The sequence below is a fragment of the Gouania willdenowi genome, unplaced genomic scaffold, assembly GCF_900634775.1.
Source record: "Gouania willdenowi unplaced genomic scaffold, fGouWil2.1 scaffold_14_arrow_ctg1, whole genome shotgun sequence".
NCBI classification, from domain to species: domain Eukaryota; kingdom Metazoa; phylum Chordata; class Actinopteri; order Blenniiformes; family Gobiesocidae; genus Gouania; species Gouania willdenowi.
In genome coordinates this window covers 435,002-462,171 of record NW_021144899.1, presented here as the reverse complement: position 1 = coordinate 462,171, position 27,170 = coordinate 435,002, and the positions used below count along the sequence as shown (strand labels likewise).

The 27,170-nt window shown below is 38.9% G+C and overlaps 4 protein-coding genes across 16 annotated transcripts in view; 1 reads left to right on the top strand and 3 right to left on the bottom strand.

The window, feature by feature from the left end:
• The window catches only part of LOC114458619 (forkhead box protein J1-like), a 27,644-nt gene extending 2,929 nt beyond the window's left edge, over positions 1–24,715 (bottom strand). The window contains exons 1-3 of the mRNA XM_028441048.1: positions 24,471–24,715; positions 23,223–23,427; positions 23,002–23,103 (exon numbers count right to left, since the gene is read on the bottom strand). Coding sequence (XP_028296849.1) covers positions 23,002–23,103; positions 23,223–23,242 — 122 coding nt within the window. The 5' untranslated portion in view covers positions 23,243–23,427; positions 24,471–24,715. The remainder of the gene's footprint in view (positions 1–23,001; positions 23,104–23,222; positions 23,428–24,470) is intronic.
• LOC114458605 (uncharacterized) overlaps positions 1–27,170 on the top strand; it is a 259,265-nt gene that overhangs the window by 134,050 nt on the left and 98,045 nt on the right. The window lies entirely within an intron of this gene.
• LOC114458623 (forkhead box protein J1-B-like) overlaps positions 24,867–27,170 on the bottom strand; it is a 137,289-nt gene continuing 134,985 nt past the window's right edge. The window contains exons 4-5 of the mRNA XM_028441052.1: positions 25,234–25,438; positions 24,867–25,114 (exon numbers count right to left, since the gene is read on the bottom strand). Coding sequence (XP_028296853.1) covers positions 25,319–25,438 — 120 coding nt within the window. The 3' untranslated portion in view covers positions 24,867–25,114; positions 25,234–25,318. The remainder of the gene's footprint in view (positions 25,115–25,233; positions 25,439–27,170) is intronic.
• The window catches only part of LOC114458603 (cilia- and flagella-associated protein 44-like), an 85,776-nt gene continuing 84,887 nt past the window's right edge, over positions 26,282–27,170 (bottom strand). For all 9 annotated transcript variants that reach the window (XM_028441014.1, XM_028441018.1, XM_028441015.1 and 6 more), the window contains one exon: positions 26,282–26,528. The gene's annotated coding sequence lies outside the window, so the exon portion shown is untranslated. The remainder of the gene's footprint in view (positions 26,529–27,170) is intronic.

Genomic DNA, 27,170 nt, shown 5'->3' with positions numbered 1-27,170 from the left:
GGGCCGCTCGTACTCTGGACCTGTTGAGAGTAAGAATCGTAGAGAGTTGTGCACAGTATTTTATCAAACTGTCGTCCTGGAGCGCTGTCTCAGCCCAGGACGAAACTGAGGGGGATAAACCCACATTGGGTGGGCGTCCAAAAAGGATTTCAAAGGGTGAAAGTTTAGACTTTGGATTAACCTGTTGTCTCATTTGAAGGAGGACAAGCGGTAAAGCTTTGATCCAGTTCAGCCCTGTCTGGTCCATGCACTTGTTCAACTTGTTTTTCAGAGTACCGTTAGCTCTTTCTACGGCCCCAGCGGACTCAGGGTGATAGCTGCAGTGTTTTCTAAGATCCATGTCTAATCTTAGTCCCAACTCTGTTATCACTTGGCTGGCAAAATGTGTGCCGTTATCAGAAGAGATTTTGTATGGAATGCCCCACCTAGGAATGATGTCAGTTAGTAGTGCTTTGGCTACTGCTGTGGCTGTCTGGTGTTTGGTTGGAAAGGCCTCTACCCATTTAGAGAACATGTCTATGATGACCAGACAGTGCTTCTTTCCTTCACATGGTGTTAGCTCAACAAAATCCATCTGCAAGTGGTGAAAGGGCATGGATGGCTGAGGATGGGCTGTCTGGCTAGTCAAAGGTTTCTTTCTGCCTGGGTTGTTTTTAGCACAGATCATACATTTCTGACAAAACTCAGCTGCAAAGGAAGAAAATCCCTTTGTGTACCACACTGTCTGAACAGCTGATATCATACCACCCTTTGACACATGGGCTTGACCGTGTGTCAATTTAGCATAAGCAGGGAAAAGAGCAGTCGGTAGGCAAGGTTTTGAATCGGGGCCGTACCAAACCCCACTCACCTGGTGACAGTCTGAGGCCTGCCATTTGTGGCGGTCGGCTGGTGTGACAAAGGCGGAGAGTTCAGACAGAGAGGCGACTGGTTGAGGAGTGGAGAGAAAGGAAGAAGAGGGAGGAACACATGTGCGGGCCGCTGACTTGGCCGCCGCATCAGCGCGTGCATTACCACGAGAGACGTTGTCAGTAGCAGAGGAGTGAGCTGCACATTTGCAAACAGCAACAGAGGAAGGTAGCTGAATAGCATCGAGAAGAGCAGACACAAGGGTAGAGTGAAGGATAGGAGAGCCATCAGATTTGAGAAACCCACGCTGTTTCCAGAGCGCCCCAAAGTCATGCACTACCCCAAAGGCATAGCGAGAGTCAGTGTAGATTGTAGCGGACTTACCTGAGGCCTGGCGGCACGCCTCGGTGAGAGCACAGAGTTCGGCGGCTTGGGCGGAGTAGTGAGAAGGGAGCGAGGAAGAGGAAACAGTGGCTGAATCAGAAACAACAGCAAAGCCCACTTTGTTAGTCCCGGTGTCAGGGTCCCGGGATGCAGAGCCATCCACGTAGAAAATGTAGTCAGAGTTAGTGAGAGGGACAGAGGAAAGGTCAGGGCGAGGAACCAGGACCTGAGAGAGAGCAGCAATGCAAGAGTGAGGCTCTCCATCCTCCGGGAGAGGTAGGAGAGTAGCAGGGTTCAAAGTAGAACAACGGCGGACATGCACATCAGGAAGACCCAACAGGGTAGTGTGGTACTTGAGCCAGCGGGCCGCTGAAACGTGTGAGGTCTGCATGTCTCTCAGAATGGAGGTGACACAGTGAGGCACATGGAGATGCAGGGGAGCATAGCCAGTGATTTCACGAACTGAGGACACAGCAGCCTCACAAGCCGCGACTGAGCGCAGACAGGGCGGAAAGGCTCTTGCAACTGGGTCAAGTTTCTTTGAGAAGTAGCCACAAGGTTTCAGCTTGTCCCCGTGCAGCTGGCACAGGACGGAGGTCATGCAACCACCCTTTTCATCCACAAACAGTGTGAAAGGGCGTTGGAGATCAGGGATGCCCAGCGTAGGGGATGTCTGGAGAACCGTTTTCAAGCCCTCAAAAGCACGGAGGGCTTCAGGGGTCCAGACAAGGGCCTTAGGGGGTGAGTTTTTCACCACTGCCCTCAAATGACATTCGTAGCTTGAAAAGTCAGGAATGAAGTTTCTGCAGAATGAGCACATGCCCAGAAAGGACAACATTTGCTTCTTGGTCGCAGGTTTTGGGAGAGCGACAATGGAAGCCACTCTTTTGCTGGACAAGGTTTTCCCGTCACGTGAAATAGAGTGACCAATGAATTGGACGGCCTCCTGGACAAACTGAAGTTTGGAAAGTGTAGCCTTGTGGCCATGTTCATGAAGGTGAAGCAGCAGAGATATAGTGTCATGTTCACACTGTTCCTTGGAGGGAGCTGCAAGGAGTATGTCATCAACATACTGAAGCAGGGAAGATCCCTGCGAGAGGACAAGGGAACAGAGGCTCTGCTCAAGGGCAGAACAGTAAATGTGAGGGCTACACGTGAGACCTTGTGGCAGTCTGGTCCACGTGTACTGGTGTCCCTTAAACATGAAGGCAAACCAGAACTGTGAGTCCGGGTGTACTGGGATACTGAAGAATGCGTTGGCCAGGTCCACAACCGAAAAGTACTTCGCTGATGATGGAATCAGCGAAAGAATGGTGTGGGGGTTTGGAACAAGGGGAGCAGGAGGGATGATGGCTGAGTTAACAGCCTGTAGGTCCTGCACAAACCTCCACTCGGTCGGTTGGCCTTCTGGGCGAATCTTCATCACTGGAAAAATGGGGGTCAGAACTGGGGAGTCGGCAGATGGCACAATCACCTTTTCTTTTAAAAGAGAGTCGAAGACCGGTTGGATACCATCTAAGGCATCACGTCGAAGGGGGTACTGTTTCCTGTGGGGCCTGTAGGAGGACTTAGGTGTGATCACCACAGGAGCACAGTCTCTGATGAGGCCAACGTCATACTTGTGTTTGGCCCATAGGCCAGATGGCACTGAAGACAGCAGGGGTGAGATGTCCCCTGTTTGCGGTGCTGTCAGCGAGGTCAGTCGATAGCCTGTGGATAGGCTGATGGCAAAAACCGAACGGAGGCAGTCAATGATCAGTGGGGGAACCTTAACCCGATGGGCACTCGCGGCCGGTGAATACCATGTCAAAAGGTCTTCAGTTTGTTGCCAGTCATTGGTTAGATGACAGCGCAGAACAAAAGGGCCCAAGTCCTTCCACTGAAGGTTAGGAATTTTTGCCACCGTGATGTGAGGAAAAGAGTTGGGTACGTCAAACAAAGGTAGTTGGTCTTCCGTTAGCTGTACAGCAACAGCAGCGTGTCGAGAGTCAAAGTAGAGAAAGTCGGCGGCTAAGGTGTCATTTATACAGGTGTCCCTGTAAAAGGTCTCAGCAAAGGGATGGTCTGGGTGTTGTGAGACGTGTACTGTGCAGTGGCTGTACTCAGGTTTCTTAAATGTGAGGTGCTTGGGCACATGTTGTGCGGCCCAAAATTTAAGCGTGCATGCATCATCAAAACTAACCCACCAGTTGTAAACAAAAAGTGTGCCAGCGGACTCTTCTACAGAGTCTGACAGTCTGAGGAACATTTGTGCTGGGGTTAAAGGTCGTGAGATCTCGATTCCGGCATCGGTGCAGGTGAGAACTGCTTTAAGTTTAAGAAGCAGGTCTCTGCCCAGTAGGTTCACTGGGCAGTCGTTTGAAACCACAAATTGATGGGAGAAGTGTGTGTTCCCTGCTGGCCAAATACAATAAGCAGGTGTGGACACGGGTTCGCGAGAAGTAGCACCATTAGCACAAATTGAATAAACGAAAGATGGGATTAGCTGTAGACGGCAGCGTTCGGAAAGTTTAATCACCGAGTTTGTAGCGCCAGTGTCGATCAAAAACTGAAGCGGAGTACCGTTAACAATGATTTTGGTTACCGGTAACCTTTCGTAGGCGTCGGCCTTCATGAACAGACACGATGTCGGCCCATCAAGGGAGGCCTCCGAGTCAAAAAACAACCTTTCATGCAACAAATCTCTTTGGAGGGCTTTTTGAGCTTGCACCTCTTCAGCTAGGTCTGGAAAAAGCCTAAATAACTCATCATCAGTGTGAAAATCCGGGTGTTGCAACGCGTGTCTCTTTGTGTTAATCAGTTCTATAGAATGTGTGTCTGGGGCTAAAATGGATGATGTGTCCGGTGCATTGTTAGTCGGAGGAGTAAGCGTTGTATCCTTCGGTTGGACGGTCACGGCTTCTCCCAAACCCGCGTCCGCCAGTCAATCTGCCTGTTGGTCGTTGTCCCTTGGAGGGCGACCTTCAGGTCTCCGCTTGGCAGGGTAGCGCTTTTTGTTGTTGCGTTTGGGCTTTCTTCGGAGCTCTCTGTGGGGACATGTGTTTGACCAGTGGTCCAGTGCGCCGCAGTTGAAGCACTCATCTGTCCTTCTTTGGATCCCGCCACGGTCAGCATATCGTTGTGTGTGGTCTTGGTGTTGTCGGAACAACGTGAGGGCGGGGAAGGCGTTTGCCAGCATTAGTCCATCATTGCCTTGTTTTGCTTTGTTTTCAAGGTCCTCAGCATGTAAGGCGTATTTGAAAATGTCAGTCCAACGATTCTTTTGCCATCCACCAATCAATGTTGTTTCGACTGTGGAGCGGAGAGAGGGGCGGAGCCCCGATACGAGGAAGCTTTTAGCTAGGGCCTCGTAGGATGATTCATCAGGTGTGTTGTAGCCTTGTGGCGGCTTGACGTGGCCGCTGAAGGTGTCGACACAGGCTGTCAGCCTGCGGCTGTAGTCGTCAACCCGCTCAGTAGGTAACTGCGTGCAGGCCTGAATTTGGCTCATGTCCACGCGGACGCTGAAAGTCTGAGCGAGGAGTGCGGCGGTGGCTTGGACGTGCTTTTCCCAGTCTCCATTGGGGTTCCAGCCCAAAACCGTCTGACGTAGCCCAGCATTTTGGGGTGCTTCGATGAAGATTTGAATGCGGGCATATTCAGTTGAAGTCAGCAGAGTCTTGAGAAGTCTGTTTATTTCTGACCCAGTTGGTCGCCAAACTTTACAGAATGCGATGAGAGCATCCCCAAATGGCCCTCCTCCATTTGAGATGGGTGGAAACTCATCCTTTGCTGCTGTAAGCATTTCAGGCAGCATGTGTCTGTAAACCAAAACATTGTCTGTTGCGCCTGGGTATTCGATCATTGGGAGGCGGAAGTTCTGGATTGGAGAGTCCAAATCAGAGGTGGAGTCCACCTGCGCCCGTGATCGTGTCAGCGGTCCACAGTGGCAACCGTGGCTGATGGTGGGTGTGCTTTGCGTTGAAGAACTGGTTGTAGATTGCGGCTCTTGCACAGGTTGAACAGCATGTGGGCATGCTTGTGGGACCCAACGGGCCAAATGTGCTGCCCCAGCGTCATCATCATGTAACGTGGGTTTGTATGATGGTGGTTGAACTTGAATTGCTGGCAAAGTGTATGAAATTGGAGGAAAAGCATTAGATGAAGTCTCTGTGGCCCCATTGTGTGTCATAGTTTGGCTGAGGGTTTCAGCTGTGGCCTGTGGGTAAATGTATGGTGGAGCTTTGGCTCCCTCTGCCGGATGACCAATAGCATTACACTGTGAATTTGGAATTTTACTTGTGTTACCCAATTCTGCCACCAGAGGGCGGCAGAGAGCCGTGGTAGAAACGTTAGAGGCAGGTGGTGACGTGGTGGAGGGTGGAGCCGTGACGTCCGGATACAATGGAGCAGGGGGTGTGGTTTGTGTGTGTGTGATGAAAGGGTTTTTGCTTGTGTGTGTAAATGTGTCAGTGTTAATTTTTTCCTGTTTTGGCATTATAACAGCTTCTTTTTTATCCCTAGCAGCCCTGTGTGCACTTTCTTTCTGCCAAATGTGTAAACAGCGTTCATGTGCCATCATTTCTTTCACATAATTGCTTTTAACCTTTGTTTTGCTCAAAAGTTGCTGTTTATGCTCAGATAGCGCGTCTCTCAGCTGTGTGAGCTGGCGTTCGCTCAAGCTGCCTCTGTTTGGAAAACCAAAGCATTCCACCCAAACCTGCAGCTTGTCACAACAATTTTCACCATACTTTTTCTTCATCTGGTCCACTAATGGTGCACTCCAGTCCACCTCCGGCTTAGCGGGGTTCACACTTAGATTATTGCCCATTATGTCCCCTAACAGTCTGCTACTATCTGCTGATCAGGCAGAGACGGCACGGCCGTGCGCTTAGTCACAAACTCAACCCCGGTCGCAACCAGGGGAACTCTCAACAGCTGCAAATTCCAGAAACTTAAAACAAATATCTGAATTAGCCGGAGACCCTCTCAACCTCGCCTTATGAAAATATAAAGTAGGGAGAATTTCCAGGGGAACCTTCCAACTTCTGACTTTATGAAAAAATATAAAGTTGGGAGGAGTATGGGGGAAGGGTAACCTCTCGACCTGTGTCTTTATGCAAATATAAAGCTAGGGAGAATTTCAAACTCGACCACTCGTTACTCCGGAGATTAAAAACCCTCCGAATTAGCAGGAGAATAATAAACAACACCAACGCAGACTGTCAGGACTCGGGCATCCCTAATATTATTCAACTTTAACTGGACCGGAGTGACCTTCTCACGCACCACAGCAGAGGTGTCAAAATAAAACAGAAACAAAAAGAAGCATGAAGGCTTTGTGAACAAAAAACCAGCTTCTCACCTTTTTTTAGCCGAATTGTTTGAGGTCCACCGTGGTCCGTTTTTGTCCCGTGCCAACCGTGCGACGACCCGATGCGAGCCTTCACGGAGGTATCCTGCACATTAAATGCTGGCTTAGGATCATTGACGCGTCCGTCACCCCCGTAATGGGTCGCGGGCCGCGCACACGGTCCGGACAGGGATCTCGTTCGTGACGCCAATTGTTAAGGTGGAAAAAGAGGAAGGTTACCTCGTTTTGGCTGTATGACACCCTCTGCGTTGGGAAGTGATGAAAACCAGACTGAAGAGTTGGTGAATTAATAAAAATGATTTTATTCTAAACTAAATAAAAGAATACAAAGTGGAAACAAAAATGGTGACCCCCTGGCCAGGCGATCCAAAGACAGAGTGACGAGACACAATATTAAAGCCACGTATATCTTCCCTTAGTTCCCCCCTCCCTCCTCCCCCCCCCCGAGAGATAGGGATAAAGACAGGGAGAAGGAGGAAGGGCAGGAGATGGAAAGAAAGACAGTTTTACTCTTTGAGTCAAAACAGTTCGCTCCTCGTTATCTGGTTGCTATGGAAACGGAGGTGTGTGCGAACTATGTGTTTGTGTGTATGAATGAATGTGTATGGGGTGTGCTATGTGAGTGTGTGCGTCTGTCCTTGTGGTTGTTTTGAAACTTTGGACAGGTTGTTCTGACCCAGAGTGAAGACAAGTTAAAGTTGAAGACATGAGAAATCACACAATGAAAAGTTACACCCCAAGGCTTAAGGATTAAAATATATAAGTAATTATATTATTAAGCATAACTAATTATTCTGCCCCAACAAAATCATTAAAAACATTAACTATAATTTCATTGTTAACAGAAATTAACTAAATGTTAATTAACTATTTATTTACCATTATGTACCATTCATAGATGATGGTTATTCCCAATATAACAATTAAAAACATATTTTAATTGAGTTTTATTGTCAGAGTTTATTTGGAAACTGTAAAACTAACAACACATTGGTTTTGATGATTGTTTTAATTGACTTTAACATTTTAAAACACAGCATGGTATAACAATGAACCCACAGTTGTAGAACTCCATCACTTCAGTACATCTGGCCAATGCTTCATTAAGAAACTCAATAAATATATAATAAATCCATTTGTTCACAAATATATTAAATAGGTGAACTGGAGAAGGTGAGTGTAGAACAATAAGATGTTACTGGAAGCTTTGTCTCCTCTTCATCACTCTTTGGCATCAGTGACTCCTCCTCCTGTGATGGAGAAGGTGGCTTTGTTTTCTGGCATGTTGGGACTATTCACAAACAGAGAGAGAATCATTTAGGAAAAATTATATTAGAGTTTCACTTTGGAAAACTTAGTCTTGGTCCATTTACAGCTGCTGGTCATATAATTAGAATATCATGAAAAGGTTGATTTATCTCAGTAGTTATATTCAAAAAGTGAAAGTTGTATTTTGTATACATTCATTTTACACAGGCTGACATATTTCAAGTGTTTATTTCTTTTAATGTTGATGATTATAACTGACAACTAATGAAAACCTCAAAGAGAATATCTCAGAAATGTAGAATATTGTGGAGAGATTCAATATTGAAGACACCTGGTGCTCCATTCTAATCAGCTAATTCACTCAAAACACCTGTACATTTTACGTGTCCTTTGGAAATCAAGGTCCCAGAGTCTGTAGGAAGAGAGAAGAGGCACAGAATCCATGTTGGTTAAGGTCTAGTTTAAAGTTTCCACAGTCAGTGATGGTTTGGGGTTCCATATCATGTGCTGGTGTTGGTCCACTGTGTTTCTTTAGGTCCAAGGTCAATGCTGCCATCGACCAGGAAGTTCTAGAGCACTTCATGCTTCCTGCTGATGACCAACTTTATGGAGATTTCATTTTCCAACAGGACTTGGCACCTGCACACAGTGGCAAAGCCACCAGTACCTGGTTTAAGGACCATGGTATCCCTGTTCTTGATTTGCCAGCAAACACGCCTGAACCTTAACCCCATAGAAAATCTATGGGCTATTGTGAAGAGGAAGATGGAAGACGCCAGACCCAACAATGCAGAAGAGCTGAAGGCCACTATCAGAGCAGATTAAAAACAAGATAAAGGAGAAATTGAAAAACCAATAGGAGCAGGTGGTGAGTGTATACAATCCAGAGGACTTTAAGCAACATGGGGGTTTATATCAAGTCATACAAACCTCAACAGCACACTTTTCAGAAAAGGGAAACATCCAAATGAGAAGTGTGACTTCTGTGGTGAAGAAGAAACCATAAACCAGGGGTGTCAAACACATTGTGGCTCAGGGACCAAATCCAGTGCAGTTTGAGCTCAAGTGGGCCACAGATTAATTGGAAAAAAAGTGCAATTTTAACACTAATGTGCCGTAGATTTCACTTCCATTTATAACTGATATTAATAGTTTGAAAGGTGCTGAAAATATCCAAGCAACAAGTGTCGGATATCAGTCCCTGCAAGATCAACACCATTAATATATATATAATTTAGAAGAGTTTTGTTGGTAAATGCTGGAATTCAGAAACATTTAGAGTAAATTCCACATTTACAATAAAATAAGACTGTGATATTTTCACAAAACAGCCATGTTTGCCCCTGAAAATATTGTGTCACTTTATTAAATGTGTGTATTTGAAGGGACAATGATAGCGACAACTTAAATATTTTTTTTATATATAGAGACAATATGGATATAGTCAACAAACAAATACATTTATAAAAAATAACACTGGATAATGGATTAGGGACATATTACAATGGGATTCAAGAGACAATTATTTGCAGTACTTATAAACAATCAAAGTAATAAATATAATCTAGTTTGTATGTATTCATTTATTTACTGATGAATTTATTTTTAATATTAATTATTTCATGATTTAATTTATAAAATAAAGGTCTTTCCTGCTTCTTAGTTCACATTCCTTACCAGTGATGGCGGAAATGCACCTACAGTTGTTTGCTAACCGCCAATAAACCAAAGAAGAAGAAGAAGAAGAAGAAGAAGAAGAAGAAGAAGAAGAAGAAGAAGTCTGAAGTGAGCTGCTGTGACCAGCAGAGGGCGCTCTATGATTGGCTGCTCGGTCACATGACCGTCAGGAGGAAAGACAACAGGAAGTGTTTTCCTCCATCATGGTGTGAATGTTTTTTTTTTTTTTTTTAATTATTATTGAACAATTTCAAAATTACAAACACTTGATAAAATCTCAGCTTGTTACAGCTTCAGAAGCAAGAACAGAATGAAAACATTTCAGTAAAAGGGGGAACAAGGCAAGAAGCTTAAAATTAAAAATGATAAAATACAATAGTAATCAGAGCTTAGACACAGAGGAGATCATGGCCAAACTCAGCAGCATATGGGCAGTCAGTAAACAAATGCACATAAACACATCCACATACAAACATATACGTACCTACATCTTGAACACACACACACGCTCCCCAAGTCAAAACAACAGTTTTTTTGCAAAGTCAGAATAAAGCTTCTGTACAAATGTACTATTCTGAAGTTTCTCCATGGCTGTAAAAAAACAGTTTGAACTCGTTGGTAAATCCAGAAAATGAGGGCTTGTGTTTTCTCCACTTTGCACAATGAATATGGTTTTTTCCCAGTAGTTAAATAATATTGACAATATCTGAAATGGAAGAATCTAAATTTTCCATGTAGTAAACAATATGTTGTATTTCAAAGTTTGGAAAATCAGTTATTTTTAGTGAAATCCAATTATTAATATTTGACCAAAAAGATTGAGAGACAGGACACATAAAAATTAAATGTTCTAAAGTTTCATCTACATTATGACAGAAGGAGCATAACTCTACCTCAAAATTAAATCTTTTTTTAAGAAAATTTGACACAGGATTTATATTATTTAGGATTTTGAAATGTGTTTCTTTAACTTTAGGTAAAATAAGCCACTTAGTATATTTAGAATAGGCTTTTTTTAAGGTAGTGGGGTTCCTCAGGTTAGGGCTCTGCTGTAACCCCCTGCAATAGCCATGGAATATTTTACATTTTAGAACGTAACTAAAAAACTTATTGTTACAATATTTTTCCAACAAATTATATTCTCCAATTAAAAGATTTGGTAACATAGGTAATGATTTGTTGTATATTAGATAGTTGTGTATCAACTGGACTAATGATAAAGAAATTGATTTACTTATTTTGTTAAATTCTCTTTGAGAGCAATTTAAATCATATTTTCCTATGAAATCTGCATAACTCAAAAATGAACCATTATCATCCATCAAGTCGGTCACAAAAACTATGTCTAGTTCAAACCAATTATTGATAAAAACTGATTTCCTGCTAATAGTAATTACTCTGTTGTTCCATATAGTCAAATTGTGAGGGGAAAAGTTGTGGGAAAAAACCATCTTCGAAAAAATAAGAGCTTGTTTATGGAAATCGGACAACTTTGTAGGAATTCTGTTCACGTCAAAGTCACACTTCAAAACAAAATCCAAGCCTCCTATTTGCTTAAATAAAGATCTTGGAATGTGAAACCACATAGAGTTTGGTTGGGAAAGACAAGATTTGATCCAGTTCAGTCTGAAGGTGCCAATCATAGACTAAAATCTGGGGCTTTAATACCACCACTATCATACTCCTTAACAAGTGGTGACCTTCTAATGTAGTGTGTTTTATTCCTCCATAAGAACTGATAAATAACAGAGTTAGCTTTATTAATGTTTCATGAGGAAATATATAATGAATGACAGGGATAAATCAATTTGGAAATACCTTCTGCTTTAGATAGAGTGATTCTACCAAAGATAGTTAGGTCTCTGGTTAGCCAATGGCTTAATGATCTCTTCACATCTACTATACGATTTGTAATGTTAGTGTCTTCCCTTTTTACTATATTTTTAGAAATCAACAATCCTAAATACTTGACTTCCATCTCAACTCTAATTGAGGAAATAGAGGAATCAGAGCAAGTGTGGATAGGGAGTAATTCACATTTTTTGATATTAAGAGACAATCCTGAAGCTTTAGAGAATAATGAAATAATACTGAGCGTTTTATCCACTATTGATTTATTCTTTAAAAAGAAACAGGTGTCATCTGCAAATTGGCTTATCTTAAACTCTTTGTTAAAAATTGTAATTCCCTGTATATCACTGGAGTTATTGATCAGAATTGATAATAACTGTGTTGCTAGGATGAAAAGTTTTGGGGAGATGGGGGAACCCTGTCAAATTCAACGTAACACCTCGAATCTAGGAGTCACACCAGGATTCAGAGAGACTGAACTAGTGATGTCAGTATATAGCATCTCTACAATGTTACAGAACTGTTCTCCAAAGCCCAAGAAGTGAAGTGTTTTCAGTAAAAAGGGATGTTCAACAGTGTCAAATGTCTTGAAAAAGTCTATAAATAACACCAGACTGTCTGTTTCAATATAATCTTTATAATCTAACATATCAAGAATCAGCCTTGTATGGTTATGAATATTTCTGCCTTTTACAAAGGCTGATTGGCATTCATCAACTATATTGTTTAAACCCATATCTAATCTCTTAGAGTACACGTGCTAACAATTTATAGTCATTACATAAAAGAGTAATCGGCCTCCAATTGTCAAGTGATAATTTATCCTTATTGGGTTTTGGGATTAAGGTGATTATTCCATGTTTCATAGTAGAAGACAGGTGTCCAGTTGAAATACATTCTTGAAAGGCCTTAAAGAGCATTTCTCTGATATCGTTCCAGAAACAGGAATAAAATTCCACAGTTAAACCATCAATACCTGGTGACTTTCCTTTTGGCATTTGCTTCATTGCTATATCTAACTCTTCAATTGTAAGATCATCCTCCATATGCTGCATAAAGTCTGCGTCAATTGTTTTTCTTTTCTCCCTAATTTCCTCGAAAAACTATTTGCAATCATCCCCACCAAATTTGGATCCATACAGATCACTATAAAATGTTCTTATTTCCTCATTTACCTGTTGTTGATTATCAATACTTATCTTGTTAACAAATAGCTTATGAATTTTCTTTTTTGTTTGTCTTTGCTTTTCCAGACTAAAGAAATGAGATGAATTTTTTCCACCTTCTTCAATCCAACGAGCTCTAGAGCAAACAAATGCTCCTTTGGCTTTATCCAAGTATAGATGATCAAGTTGGTTATGCAAGTTATTTAATATAACTTGTTCATCTAAAGATAACTCCAGTTTATGACATAGTTTATTGATATCATTCTCTGGTCTTTGGAGAGAGCAGACGTGTTTTCGTTTGCTCCGATAACACGACCTTGGCTACAGCTGGCTACAGCTGAACAGCCTGAACAGCCTGAAAAACTGGGCCCAAGACTGAAGGAAAATGGTGAAAAAACCACAGGGAGGCCCTTCAGAACCCAATTCGGGTTTGGAAGAGGTCAAGGAGATGATACGCGAGGGTCTACAAAACCTATCTGCCGAGATAAAGTCGTTGGAAAAGACGCTGGAAAACTCACTGGAAAGACTACAAAGCGAAACAAAGGTACTGAAAGAAAAGAATGAAAGAAATGCTGAAGAGATAAAATTGTTGAACGCGAGGGTTGAACAGCTGGAACAAAAGGAAAGAGAGAAAGATGTCATCATCACAGGCCTAAAGATAAAACCCAGGAGTGACGAAGAAACAAAATCGATTGAACAACAGGTCATTGACTTCCTGAAGTCGAAGGACATTGTCCTGAACCCTGACAACATCAACTCCTGCCATCTCCTGCCAAAGAGAAATGCTGTAAAAATAACCTTCACGAATATAAAATTCAAAGGAGAAATAATCAAGCAAGGAAACAAACTCAAGGGAACGAAGGTGTACATCAATGAAAACCTGACGAAACAAAATGCAAGCATTGCATGGAAAGCACGCCAAATAAAAAAAGAAGGAAAGATTTTGAAGACGTGGTCAAAAAACTGCAGGATTTACATCCTGGAAGAAGAGGACGGAAAACCAGTTCTCATCAAAACGATGGACAACCTGGGAAAATACGAAGGATCCACCTAAACAACAACATTACTGATGGTAATCATGGATATGGACCCAGATCTATATAAACACTGGAAACAAAACTCAGACTGTGATTATTTTACGGAGACCGAATTAAATGTGGAAACCAAGAGTAAAAAAGGTCTGTCATTTATTCATTTTAATTGCTAGGTGGTGGGGTGATTAAGGATTACATTAAATTTAAATTCAAAGTGTTTATTGTCATATGTGCAGTTAGAAACACGATTTTTTTTATATACAATGAAATTACTACCTTGCTTATGAACTAAGATATAATAATGTGTTTATACAAGTTAAATCTAACAGTGGAAAATACAACACTGCCAATAAAACTAACAACAGCAGTTAGAAACACGCTTATGAACTAAGATATATTACATTAAAATACTACTTTGCTTGTGAACTGGGATGTGGTGATGTGTTTATACAAGTTGGATCTGATCCCATCATCAGACAGTGGAAAATACAACACTGCCAATAGAACTAACAACAGCTGGATTACCCTTGATGTAGAGACAAAACAAGGTGACATTGTGGATGAAAAGGGAAGAACCTTCCAAACACCTTCGAAAGAGGAACTATTCTTGAACTGGAGGAATGCTAACAACGTCTGGCAGGGAACAAGGCCAATACAAACAAAGATAGAGAGGACAACACTGACTACAGATGGACGTTCAGAAGAAATCAAGAATGTTTTGACCAGAGAGACATGTAAACCCATGTAAATCTGCGATGGTAAAACAGGGGACGGGACCCGGATAAGCAAACTGCTTCTCTCGTCTCCTTTTTCGGCATGTACAAAAAAAGGAAAAAAAAAAAAAAAAAAAAAAAATGAATGTAACCATGTCGGAAATAAACTGAATAAATAAAAAAATAAATAAAATAAATAAAATATCATTTATAATGTCCTGTTGTTTTTGTTTCTTAGCTTTAGAAATGTATTTACTTCTGCTAATGGCTGTTTCTCTAATTTGGAATTTAAACCACTCCCATTTACTTAAAGGTGTCATTTCTAATTTAGTAATTTTCTTTAACAAATTTTTAGTTTCACTACAAAATTCCTCACTTTCAAGAAGGCTACTATTAAATTTCCATAAAGGGTTAGGTATATATTGAAGCCCATCAAGCTGGAGACATATTGTAATTGCACAGTGATCTGTCAGGGGTGAAGCTGTTATCTCACATTTATGCACATTATTAATTAGGTTTGTAGAAATTAACCAAAAATCTATCCTTGAATGTTGACCGTTGTTAGCAGAATTAACCCAAGTATATTGCAAAGTATTGGAGTTTCTCATTCTCCAAATGTCAATTAGGTTTTCCTTGGAAATAAAATCAACAATGATTTCCTCATAATTATGATATTGTCCCTTTGGAGGAAGCCGGTCCATCCAGAGGTCAGGAGCCAGGTTATAGTCTCCCCCAACGATGACTTTGTCAGTGGTGTAAGTCAGTTTCCATTCCTCCAACAACTTACTTTTTTTGTTCTGAGCTTTTTTGTTATAGCCATAAACACATAAAAGAATGTAATTTTCATCGTTAAATTCCACGGCTGACATTATCCAATGTCCATCATTGTTACTCGTATGGTTAATAATCTTCCCAGAAAAGTTATTGAGAAGGATCATAACTCCTGCTGAGTGTGATGTCCCGTGACTGAAGAGGGCAGTGTCCCCCCATTGTTGCTTCCTAAACTTAATATCATCCTCTGATGAATGAGTCTCTTGTAAGAAAATTAAATTACACTTCTGCTCTTTACAAAAAGAAAAATTGTCTTACGTTTCACAGTATTCCTGAACCCCCTGGCGTTTAACGACATAAAAGATAACATTCACAATATAGAATAAATGCGCAAGGAACGTGATGTGCATGGGTGAGATACACATATATCCATAATACAAATCAATAATAACGTTTTTGCAACAACCTTTAACATTTCAAACCTTCAAAACGTCAGTGCAAAACAGTCAGAGTACCTGTACTGGAGCAATGAAAGCCCCACAAAGATAATCATTTAGGGTCCACACGCTGGTTGTCAATCAGAGCATACCCTTCCTTTAGGAATGTTCGTTTCCCTTTCTTCCTGGCCTCCACAACCAGGGGCCACAGCTTGGAGCGAGCCTCCCGTTCCTCTTTTGAACAATCCTCTCTGAAACAAATGTGCATCTCGCTGCACACTCGTGCCTCTCTGGACTTTTTCCACACTTCATCCCACACCATTTTCAACCAGAACTGGATGATAATTTGCCTCAGCGTGCTCGGTGAAGTAGCGGTGTTTCTCTTCCCCAGGCGGTGCACAACATCCACAGTGTATCTCAGACGATCCACAACCATTGGAACAATTCTGGTGAGAATCATGATGACAGCCTCTCTCGTGTCTTCACCTTCCTTCTCCTGGAGACCGGTCAGCCGGAGATTCCACCTCCTTTTGTACCGAGCCTGTTCCTTACTTGCATTATTAAGCTTGACATTTTCCATATGAAGCTCTTCAACTTTTTTCTGAAGCTAAACAATTTCTTTTCTGTTCTCACTTGCAGCCACCGCATTCGCTTCAATACGTCTGTCAAAGCTTTTCATCAGTTCAGTCTGATCATCCACTTTCCCAGTCAGCACCTGAATTGCGTGGAGAAGAGTAGCGTTGAAATTTTCCTCTTCCTTTTTGTCGCCGCTTGCCTTCAACTTCTTGGGTTTAGGGCTTTTGATTGGAGTATGGGCCAGGTTTATCCTGCCTGCTTTAGAGGTTTCATCTACCTCAATGTCTTCCACCTCACCGTCGGACACGGATAGAACAGCAACAGGTTGAACACACACACTGTAGTCGTGGTCTGACATTTCGGTACGCTCAATATATGACTAACAAAGTCAAAAGGCTTTGAAAATGTTCCTTTTTGGTAGGTTTTGGGTTATTGCACCACAAAGTTCACAATTCCAGGAATACACAATGTATTTCTTGCGAGCCTGCAAATAAGTGTCCTCTCACTCCACCATCTTGGATCCTCTCCATGATGGTGTGAATGTGTTTGCAGTGGTTTTGTTCTTTGTTTGTAAGGAAAGGACGTTTTGGACTTAACACATTATGCATTTTTGTGTTTAACTGTGAGCGTGTGTTTCAATGTTTCATGTAATGTATTAATAATGGTAGTTTGCTATGGTTTAAAGCTAAGTTGGTGTCAGTCTGACATTGTTGGGCTGCAGTTTGACTATTGGTGGAACATACATTTGAACATAAAGTCCTTCAGTGGAAACCAGTTATCTGCTTCTGCTTCTGCTTAGTTGTTAATGTAAAAACACTAGTTTTAAAATGGTGTGACTTCAGGACCCAGTGACCACCTTCTTAAAACTACACTCAAATATATTTAATTTAAAGATGGATTATTCTGAACCTGAAATATTTCCCTTCTTTTAATTCAACAAAAATAAATAAAAAAAAATAGATTTTCACTAACTATTAGGTTTGTAGGGGGACAATATTTAATCAATATTTTTGTGTATTTCTGCAATATTTCAGTGATTACAATGCTTTCAATGTGTGCAATGGTTACTTGATGCACATGATTTAATGATGGCAGTGTGTAATGCCTGCAATATTTATGTATGCACAGGCATTTTATTTTCATATAATCTGTTCAGATCAGTGTTTAAACTGATACAATAGGATACATTATTTTTTATATTTTTTTGCATTAGTGTTTTATCCTTAATGTTCTCACTTACAGTTGTTCCAATGCCGTCATTATGTTGTCATGGTTACTTTGAGACTTCTACACAGTAGTTTCAGTGAAAAGAAACTTGTTGCACTTTATTTTATGATGGCAGTGTGTAACACTGTATTTTGTCCTCTGAATGATCAATATCTTCTGATGAACATATACAGCAACTTGATTTTTCATCTCTACGTTTAATTTTGATATTAACTGGGTAGAGTATCTCAATATATTACAATGTTATTGTATCGTGACATGTATCGTTTTGCAACATCATTGCCAATACTCACCCCTACTAACTATATGAAATTAATGATTTAATTTTTTTTTTTTTTTTTTTTTTTTTAAAGGATTTTTTGGGCTCTAGTGGCCTTTATATGACAGTTGCTTGACAGGAAGGGGGTTGGAGAGAGCAGGGAGTGACACGCAGGAAAGGGTCCCAGGCCGGGAATCGAACCTGGACCCGCTGCAGGTGAGGAACTATAGCCTCTGTACATGGGGCGGGCGCTCAACCCACTGAGCTAAACACCACCCTGAAATCAATGATTTAAACAAAATTTTTTAGAAATTTTTTTTGAGTTATTGCACGTCAGAAAAGTAAATACTAAATAAATCGTAACATTGTTTACTGAAATTGTACCAAATCCTAATAATAAAAATGTTTTTAGAACTAATATTCATAAATGCAGTGATGACTGCTGGATGCAAATTTCTCAAATTATATTTTGTTTATTCTTTAACTTTAATTGTGCAGCCAAAATATAAATGAATAAATAAATTCTACAGAAGACAAATGAAAAGAAAAATAAAATTATGAATAATGTATTTAATATTAGAAAGGTCTGCATTGCTGGCAGTAAGTTAAACTGGTTTCCAGTGAGGGTTGGACTCCACCAGGGCTGCCCTTTGTCACATGCTTTACACATGGTATGGTGTTTTTTCTCCTCCAAACACGACTAGTTGAGTTTTTACCAAAAAGTTCTATTTTGGTTTCATCTGACCATATGACATTCACCCAATCCTCTTCTGGATCATCCAAATGCTCTCTAGCAAACTTCAGACAGGTCTGGACATGTACTGGTTTAAGCAGGAGGACACGTCTGGCACTGCAGGATTTGAATCCCTGGTGGCGTAGTGTGTTACTGATGGTAGCCTTTGTTACTTTGGTCCCAGCTCTCTGCAGGTTATTCACTAGGTCCCCCCGTGTGGTTCTGGGATTTTTGCTCACTGTTCTTGTGATCATTTTGACCCCACAGGGTGAGATCTTGTGTGGAGCCCCAGATTGAGGGAGATTATCAGTGGTCTTGTATGTCTTCCATTTTCTAATAATTGCTCCTACAGTTGATTTCTTCACACCAAGCTGTTTACCTATTACAGATTCAGTCTTCCCAGCCTGGTGCAGGTCTACTATTGTGTTTCTGGTGTCCTTTGACAGCTCTTTGGTGTTGGCCATAGTAGAGTTTGGAGTGTGACTGTCTGAGGTTGTGGACAGGTGTCTTTTATACTGGTAACCAGTTCAAACAGGTGCCATTAATACAGGTAACGAGTGGAGGACAGAGGAGCCTCTTAAAGAAGAAGTTACAGGTCTGTGAGAGACACAAATCTGGCTTGTTTGTAGGTGACCAAATATTTATTTTACAGAGGGATTTACCAATAAATTTATTAAAAATCCTACAATGTGATTTTCTTGATTTTTTTTTTTCATTTTGTCTCTCATAGTTGAGGTATATTTATGATGAAAATTACAGGCCTCTCTCATCTTTTTAAGTGGGACAACTTGCACATTTGGTGGCTGAATAAATACTTTTATGGCCCACTGTACATGCAGGAAGAAATGTATGTCAATGCACAGTTTTCAAAAGTTGAAATCTTACAGTATTAATTTTAATTATAAAATGTTTTACATTTAGAAATTAAACAATCAGTTATTTTAGTTAGTTAAAGATGTTATTTACTGGTGATTTAAAGCAATATTATTATTAATATTATTTAGCATTTAGTGGTTTATTGTGTCTGTTTATTTGATTTATTAGGTATGTATGAGATGTTTAATGTGTAATAAGTTTAATTTTTAAAATATAATTATTCGTATTTGTTAATGATTTAGACTTTGTGCATTTTGGATCAAACTGACATTTTAGTGTTAATCTGAGTTTCCTAGTAATTTATATCTGATTTGTATCATCGCTTACGTACATGGTTGTTATTGTTAGATTTAGATTAAGTCAAAATCAGATGTTCTGAAATTGTTTGTCCTTGTCCTGTGGGGCTTTAAAAAAAGTTGGATTGACTGAGAATGTATTTTATTAACAGGATTATTGATTATAAAGATATATAATTACAGGATTATTGATTATAAAGATATATAATTGCAGGATTATTGATTATAAAGATATATAATTACAGGATTATTGATTATAAAGATATATAATTACAGGATTATTGATTATAAAGATATATAATTACAGGATTATTGATTATAAAGATATATAATTATAATAATACACACAAAAAGAAACCATGAATAATAATCCATTCCAACACTACATAAGTGTAATATGCCTATGTTTTCACCGTGCCAGGATGGCCGAGTGGTTTTAACGTATCCATAGCTACGGCCTTAATTTTATGACCATTAAAGATGACGTCACAATTGCTTCTTTTTACATCGTGACGTCATCTTCCACAACCAACAACCGTGAAGCTGGAGGAGAAGCTTGAGACATTTTATTTACACATTTATTTTAATCTATAATTAGTGCTAAATTCTCCAGGTGTTCATATAGGGTAACAGATTTAATTTATGTCCATGTACCAGTTTAACACAAGTTCTTAAGGACGTTAAACTCAAAGCTGCTCTGGGTTTTATTGAACATTTTATTTCTTGACACATTTTATTTACAAATTGTGTTCATTATGAGTGCTAAATTCTCCAGATGTTCAAGGGTAACATATTTTACTTGTTTTCATAAACCAGTATTCTACAAGTTCTTAAAAAAAATAAAGGATAAAGAATTTGCTGGTTTAAAAACACTGTCTTATAATTGAAGGAACATTTGTTATACTTTTTACTTACAGTAAAGTACATTTAGTAGCATGTACTTTTTACTTTTACTCAAGTAAGGGAGCAACTTCAATACTTTTACTTTTACCAGAGTTATTTTTATTCAAGTATCTATACTTTTACTTGAGTACTGAAGACTAGTATTTTTGTCACCCTTGCAAAAAACACAAATTAGACCATTATGTGAGGTACTCATGCAGTGCCCTATCCTTTCACAGACCTGATCCATAATAAATCTTGACATGATTACCTTGCATACAGTAAACATAAACTTAAAAAGGAAAAGATGAAATCTTGCAATTGTAACTTAATTTATTTTTACACAAAGGCACCTGCGTATAAAATGAATATTCTGCCAAAAAATTTTTTTAAATTAGATAACATAAATTAATTCAATTCAAAATAATAATAAAAAATCTCCAGTTCTAAGTATAACTACATTTATGAACTCTGAAACTAAGAAAAGAACCAGCATTCAATGCTGTTTTGGTGCCGTGCATTACCTTTAATCTGATTGGTCGACCATGGTGTGATGCATTTGATTGTTGTCTGGTCATTTCATTTTTTGTAGTTTTACAAAGTCTGTTGATCATTTTAAAATAAAAAAAATACTCAGTAACTGTTGGCAGAAAAGTAATAAATTACTTATTTTAAAACGTACTGTAAGTACAAGTCAAAACACTGATTTAGAAATATACTGAAAAAAAGTATCAATAAAAAGCATTTCAATTACAATAACATGAGTACTTTGTAATCAGTTATTTTCACCTCTGATTCAGTATAACTAGCTTTTAAATGAAATATGTTGTTAGAATTTGGACTGCCACATCACTATTATGTATTTAAACCAATATGTTCACATGTAAAGTCTTCCTTTCATTGATTATCATTCAGTGTTATTTAATCCCACATTTAAAAAAAAACACCAGCTTTAAATATAACTACTACAGTATAGTAGTGGGAGGAGCTTAAGTAGAGTTGTCAATTATGACCAAATTCAATTCAATGCAACTTTATTTATATAGCACAAAATAGAAGAAAGTCATCTCAAAGCGCTGAGCAAAATAATTGGGTGGTAAGTGTAAAAATGTACTATAAAAGTTTTAGCTAACACATTTACATTATTTATATCACTTTTCTCATATTTAGCACATTTTCCTACATTTAACCACATAAATAGAGGTAAAATAAAGCATAAAATCTAAATATATAAATCTAAATCTAAATGGTATATGTTATATCTAAATGTTAAATCTATATCTAAATTTTAAATCTAAATGTTATATGTTATATCTAAATGTTAAATCTAAGTCTAAATGTTAAATTTTATATATACATTTTAAATTTGAATGTTAAATGTTAAATCTGAATGTTAAATGTTAAATCTAAATGTGAAATCTTCATGTTAAATCTAAATCTAAATGTTAAATGTTAAATCTAAATGTTTAAATCTAAATCTAAATGTGGAACTTAAATGTTTCGTTCATATGCTAATTGACCCCGCCCATTGTAACCTCAACCAATGCACAAGCAGAGACACACAAAACCGTCCCACCCACCTCTTCACCAATATAACATACACCATTTATATTTAGATTTATATATTTAGATTTAGTGCATTTTTTTACCTCTATATATGTGGTTAAATGTTGTGTTAAATGTAGGAAAATGTGCTAAATATGAGAAAAGTGAGATAAATAATGAAAATGTGTTATCTAAAACTTTTATACTACATTTTTACACTTGGTACCTCATACAAAATATAAAGTCCATAATAAAAAGAAGAAAGAACCCAACAAGATCCACATGAACAAGCATTTAGCGACTGTGGGAAGAAAAAACTCCCTCTTTTTTATAGGAAGAAATCTCCAGCGGAACCAGGTTCAGAGGTGGCAGCCATCCGCTTCTACTGGTTGGGGTTAGTGAACAGAGGGACAAACAGAATAGGATAAAAGGATAGTCCATCCAAGTGTTCCAGACTAGTTGAGCAGCGAAACATTGATGAGTCCATCCAAGTGTCCCAGACTAGTTGAGCAGCGAAACATTGATGAGTCCATCCAAGTGTTCCAGACTAGTTGAGCAGCAAAACATTGATCAGCCCAAAGTGTCCCAGATTAGTTGTGCCGTGAGCCATCGATCAGGAACCGTTATCTCCATCATCAAGACACCTGAAACAGAAAAGAGAGCGGAGGGCGAGGAAAAGGCACAGACTGCAGGATTCTCTCAGAATTTAAGCCGATATTTTTAATTCAAAAAATACCAAGAAGTGATCTGAAATGAGTACGTGTTTGAAGGTTGGATGTATTTTTCTGTAATGTTTATTGGAGTCAATAAGTGTAATTTTGTATCTTTCTGTTGTCTTTTTGTGGATTTTTGTTTTTTGTTGCCATTGTAATGTGATTCTGGAGTCATTTTTTGTATTTTTGTACAAATATTAAGTTTTGTTTATTTTGAGTGGAGCCTTTATGTATATTTTTGTGCATTTCTGTTGTCGTTTTGTGTACTTTTTGTATAAATGTTTAGTTTTTTGTTTTTATTTACTATATTTGTTATAAATACACACACGCACACACACAGACCTTTCTTGCATTATAGATAGAGAATGAAAAAGATAATAAAGTCTTTGCCTCTGGGTTGATTTTCCAGAATCCTCCTTTGCCGGGTTCGTCTTTCTGTCGAGGGACCTTCTTGAAACTCTTGTTGAGGGACAAGGTTTGACGAATAGAGTTCTGTAACAAAGACACAATAAAAGCAAAATTTATTATAAAACCATTGAGCAAATATGAGTAAGTGATGATAAATGAAGGGAGATGGATAGTCATAAATAATAAAAGTGGGTGTCACTTACCTGCCAGGTGGGCTCTGCATGTCTGTAGTAGCAGAAGTTCTCTTTGATCCACTTATAGATGGTGGACAAAGTGACTTTGGGCTGTTCACTGGCCTGCATGGCCATGTAGATGAGAGAGGAGTGGGAATGAGGTGGTTTGGCTTTGGGGTTGGTCTTGTAGTCCACCTCCACCAGAGGGATGGGCTGCATCTGGATGTGAGGGTACCTGGGATGGAGTCAATTACATTTTTCAGTTATAATTACATTTTCAATTACCCATTGTCAATTAACAATTCAATTATGATTACAATGACCAACATTTTTTCAAATTACATTTCAATTACAATTTTTTTAAACCTCAACGTCAATTACAATTACATATTCAATTACTAAAGTTCATATACAATTAATCACTGACACTGTAATAAATAACCTAAAGGAAGTTAACCTTCCTCTTGTGTTAGCTTTCTGTTAGCATCTCTTATGATAACTGGTCCTAAATCAGCTGTAAAATAAAAACAAATATATATCATGTAATTTATTTCATATCTATTGATTACCTTGTTAGGCTTCCTAATCAATGAAAATATAAGTTTTTTAATATTTTTGGTGTGTGTGTCTGAGCATTTTTGATATCAGTATAACACAGTTTCATTTTTGTATCAAATGATAAAATGTGAGAAAGCTTGAAATGAAACATGATTTAATAACTGTTAACTACATATGTGTAGAACTGAACTTAGAACTCTAACATGGATCCATGTGTTAAATTATAATTGACGTTTTGTGTACTTTTTGTATAAATGTTTAGTTTTTTGTTTTGATTTACTATTTTTGTTATGAAAACACACACACACACACACACACACACACACACACACACACACACACACACACACACACGCACACACACACACACACACACACACACACACACAAACCTTTCTTGCATTATAGATTGATAATAAAAAAGATAATAAAGTCTGTGTCCTCAGTCTGTCCTTCATTGTATCATTTTTCATGGCGAGCTGTGTTGGTTTGATATTATTATCCTTAACTTTCAGTGAAAAAGTAAAAAAAAGAATTTTCAGTCCCAGGGAGCAAAATATATGATGAAAACGAATATATAAACAAAGTTCACAAAAATGTATAGCAAAAGACAAATGAAAATACTGAACAAAATATGAATTAAAAATCAAAAAAAAAAATACAAATTTAAAACTAATTTCCACATATAATACAATATATACATATTACAAAGATTCTTACGTGGTTTGTTATAGGACAGTCAGTGTTGTTGGTGGTGGATGGTCATAGGTAGATGTGAAGAAGCCCTCACTCAGACCAAAGCCTTGATCCAGGGTTTGGGGTACGGTCTCTGTCCCCACTGTGACCTCCACCAATGGCTGCACCTCTCCTACCTCTGACTGCTCAGAGAATAACAGGTCCATGTAGCCATAGGACAGCTGGTGGTTCATGGTATCTTCTCCTCCTCCCCACCACCTTTCCTACTCTCCTGTTGGTTGTTGCTTCCTTTCCATCTCACATTCCTGGACCCTAACAGCAGAGGTGAGGTCCAAATCCTCCAAGGTGTTACAATTCCCACCGAAAACTTCAAGACACGCTGCTGCAAGAATGTCAAGATCATGCAGTGTCTCTGTAGACCTCGTGGTCCCTCTACTGTCCGTAGGCGACAGGGTCTTCTGTTCAGGACTCATATCTTCATTAACAGAAGAAGTGCTTGCAGTGTCCTGATAGCCCTGAAAACGTTTCTTGCGTCTGGAAAGTCTGTTGACACACATGTCTGAGTGATCTGGGTTGATTTGCCAGAATCCTCCTCTGCCGGGCTCGTCTTTCTGTCGAGGGACCTTCTTGAACCTCTTGTTGAGGGACAAGGTGTGACGAATAGAGTTCTGTAACAAAGACACAATAAAAGCAAGATTTATTACAAAACCATTGAGCAAATATGAGTAAGTGATGATAAATGAAGGGAGATGGATAGTCATAAATAATAAAAGTGGGTGTCACTTACCTGCCAGGTGGGCTCTGCGTGTCTGTAGTAGCAGAAGTTCTCTTTGATCCACTTATAGATGGTGGACAAAGTGACTTTGGGCTGTTCACTGGCCTGCATGGCCATGTAGATGAGAGAGGAGTGGGAATGAGGTGGTTTGGCTTTGGGGTTGGTCTTGTAGTCCACCTCCACCAGAGGGATGGGCTGCATCTGGATGTGAGGGTACCTGGGTTGGAGTCAATTACATTTTTCAGTTATAATTACATTTTCAATTACCCATTGTCAATTAACAATTCAATTATGATTAAAATGACCAGCATTTTCTCAAATTACATTTCAATAACAATTTTTTTAAACCTCAAAGTCAATTACAATTACATATTCAATTACTAAAGTTCATTTACAATTAATCACTGACACTGTAATAAATAACCTAAATGAAGTTAACCTTCCTCTTGTGTTAGCTTTCTGTTAGCATCTCTTATGATAACTGGTCCTAAATCAGCTGTAAAATACACTAAAAACAAATATATATCATGTAATTTATTTCATATCTATTGGTTACCTTGTTAGGCTTCCTAATCAATGAAAATATAGGTTTTTTAATATTTTTGGTGTGTGTGTCTGAGAATTTTTTATATCAGTATAACACTCAGTTTCATTTTTGTTCAAATGATAAAATGTGAGAAAGCTTGAAATGAAACATGATTTAATAACTGTTAACTACATATGTGTAGAACTGAACTTAAAACTCTAACATGGATCCATGTGTTAAATTATAATTGACAATTTTTATAGGATTTTTATGGCAATTACAATTACAAAGTCAAGTATCTAAACTCAATAAAAAATGACTTATGATTACAACATTAAAACTACAATTACAATTATAATTACGCCATAATTGTAATTAATCATCCATTAAGCAATTGCAACTATAATTGACCCCAACCCTGGTACCTGGAGAACAGGGGACCAACGGTGGAGTCACTGCCGAGGTACTGAGGCATCCCGGTGGCTGCGGTGTGTCCCGCGGCGGGGCTGGACGGAGAGTCGGTGTCAAAGCTTTCATGGAAGAGCTGCTCCTGACATTGATCTTGTTGTTGCTGCTGCCTCTGTTGCTGTTGCTGCTGACATTGCCCTTCTTGTTGCTGCTGATACTGTTGTTGACATTGATCTTGTTGTTGCAGCTGATGCTGTAGTTGCTGCTGAATTTGCTGTTGACACTGCTCTTTTTGTTGTTGTCGCCGTTGTTGCTGCTGACGTTGCCCTTGTTGTTGTTGTTGTTGCTGCCGATGTCGTTGCTGTCCTTGGTGCTAGGAAAAAAAACAGAGAACAGCTGATGAGTCTTCTGATTCTACTGCAGGCTTGTTTCTAGGTGAGTCTCTATGATAGAATCCAACATGAACTAAAGTCATTCCCATTGTTAAAGGTCATCTTAGATGCTGATATGTGCATTTCAAACAATTTATGGAGAGCACAGACACAAAATGAAGTTATACTGATGCAAACCTCAATACTCTTAGACTGGGACATTAAACACATCTGAGATTAAACTTGTTCTCCGAGAGTGTGTCTGTGTCTGCACATCACATTAAGGTACACCTCATTTTTGTTTTAGAGCATTGATTGATTATCATTAGTATTGATTAAGGTATCGACAATATCCAAGCCATAAGTGAGGGATATTATTCCCGGCAGGTTATTCTCTTATATTGTGACAAAACTTTAATTTAATTCAGGGAACCCTTGTGAAATAATTTAATGAAAATTGCACAGTTTGAGAAAAACTGTGAGTTCTCAATTTGCAATTAAAAATGCCTTCCGTCATGTGATCTAAGCATGAAAAGACTAGAGTTTCTTTGAAATATTTGGAGAAGATGAGATATCAATTTCTTTTTTTCCAAGGGGATGAATTGGATGCTCTAAAGTTTAGTTTGACACGTGTTTTAGACTAA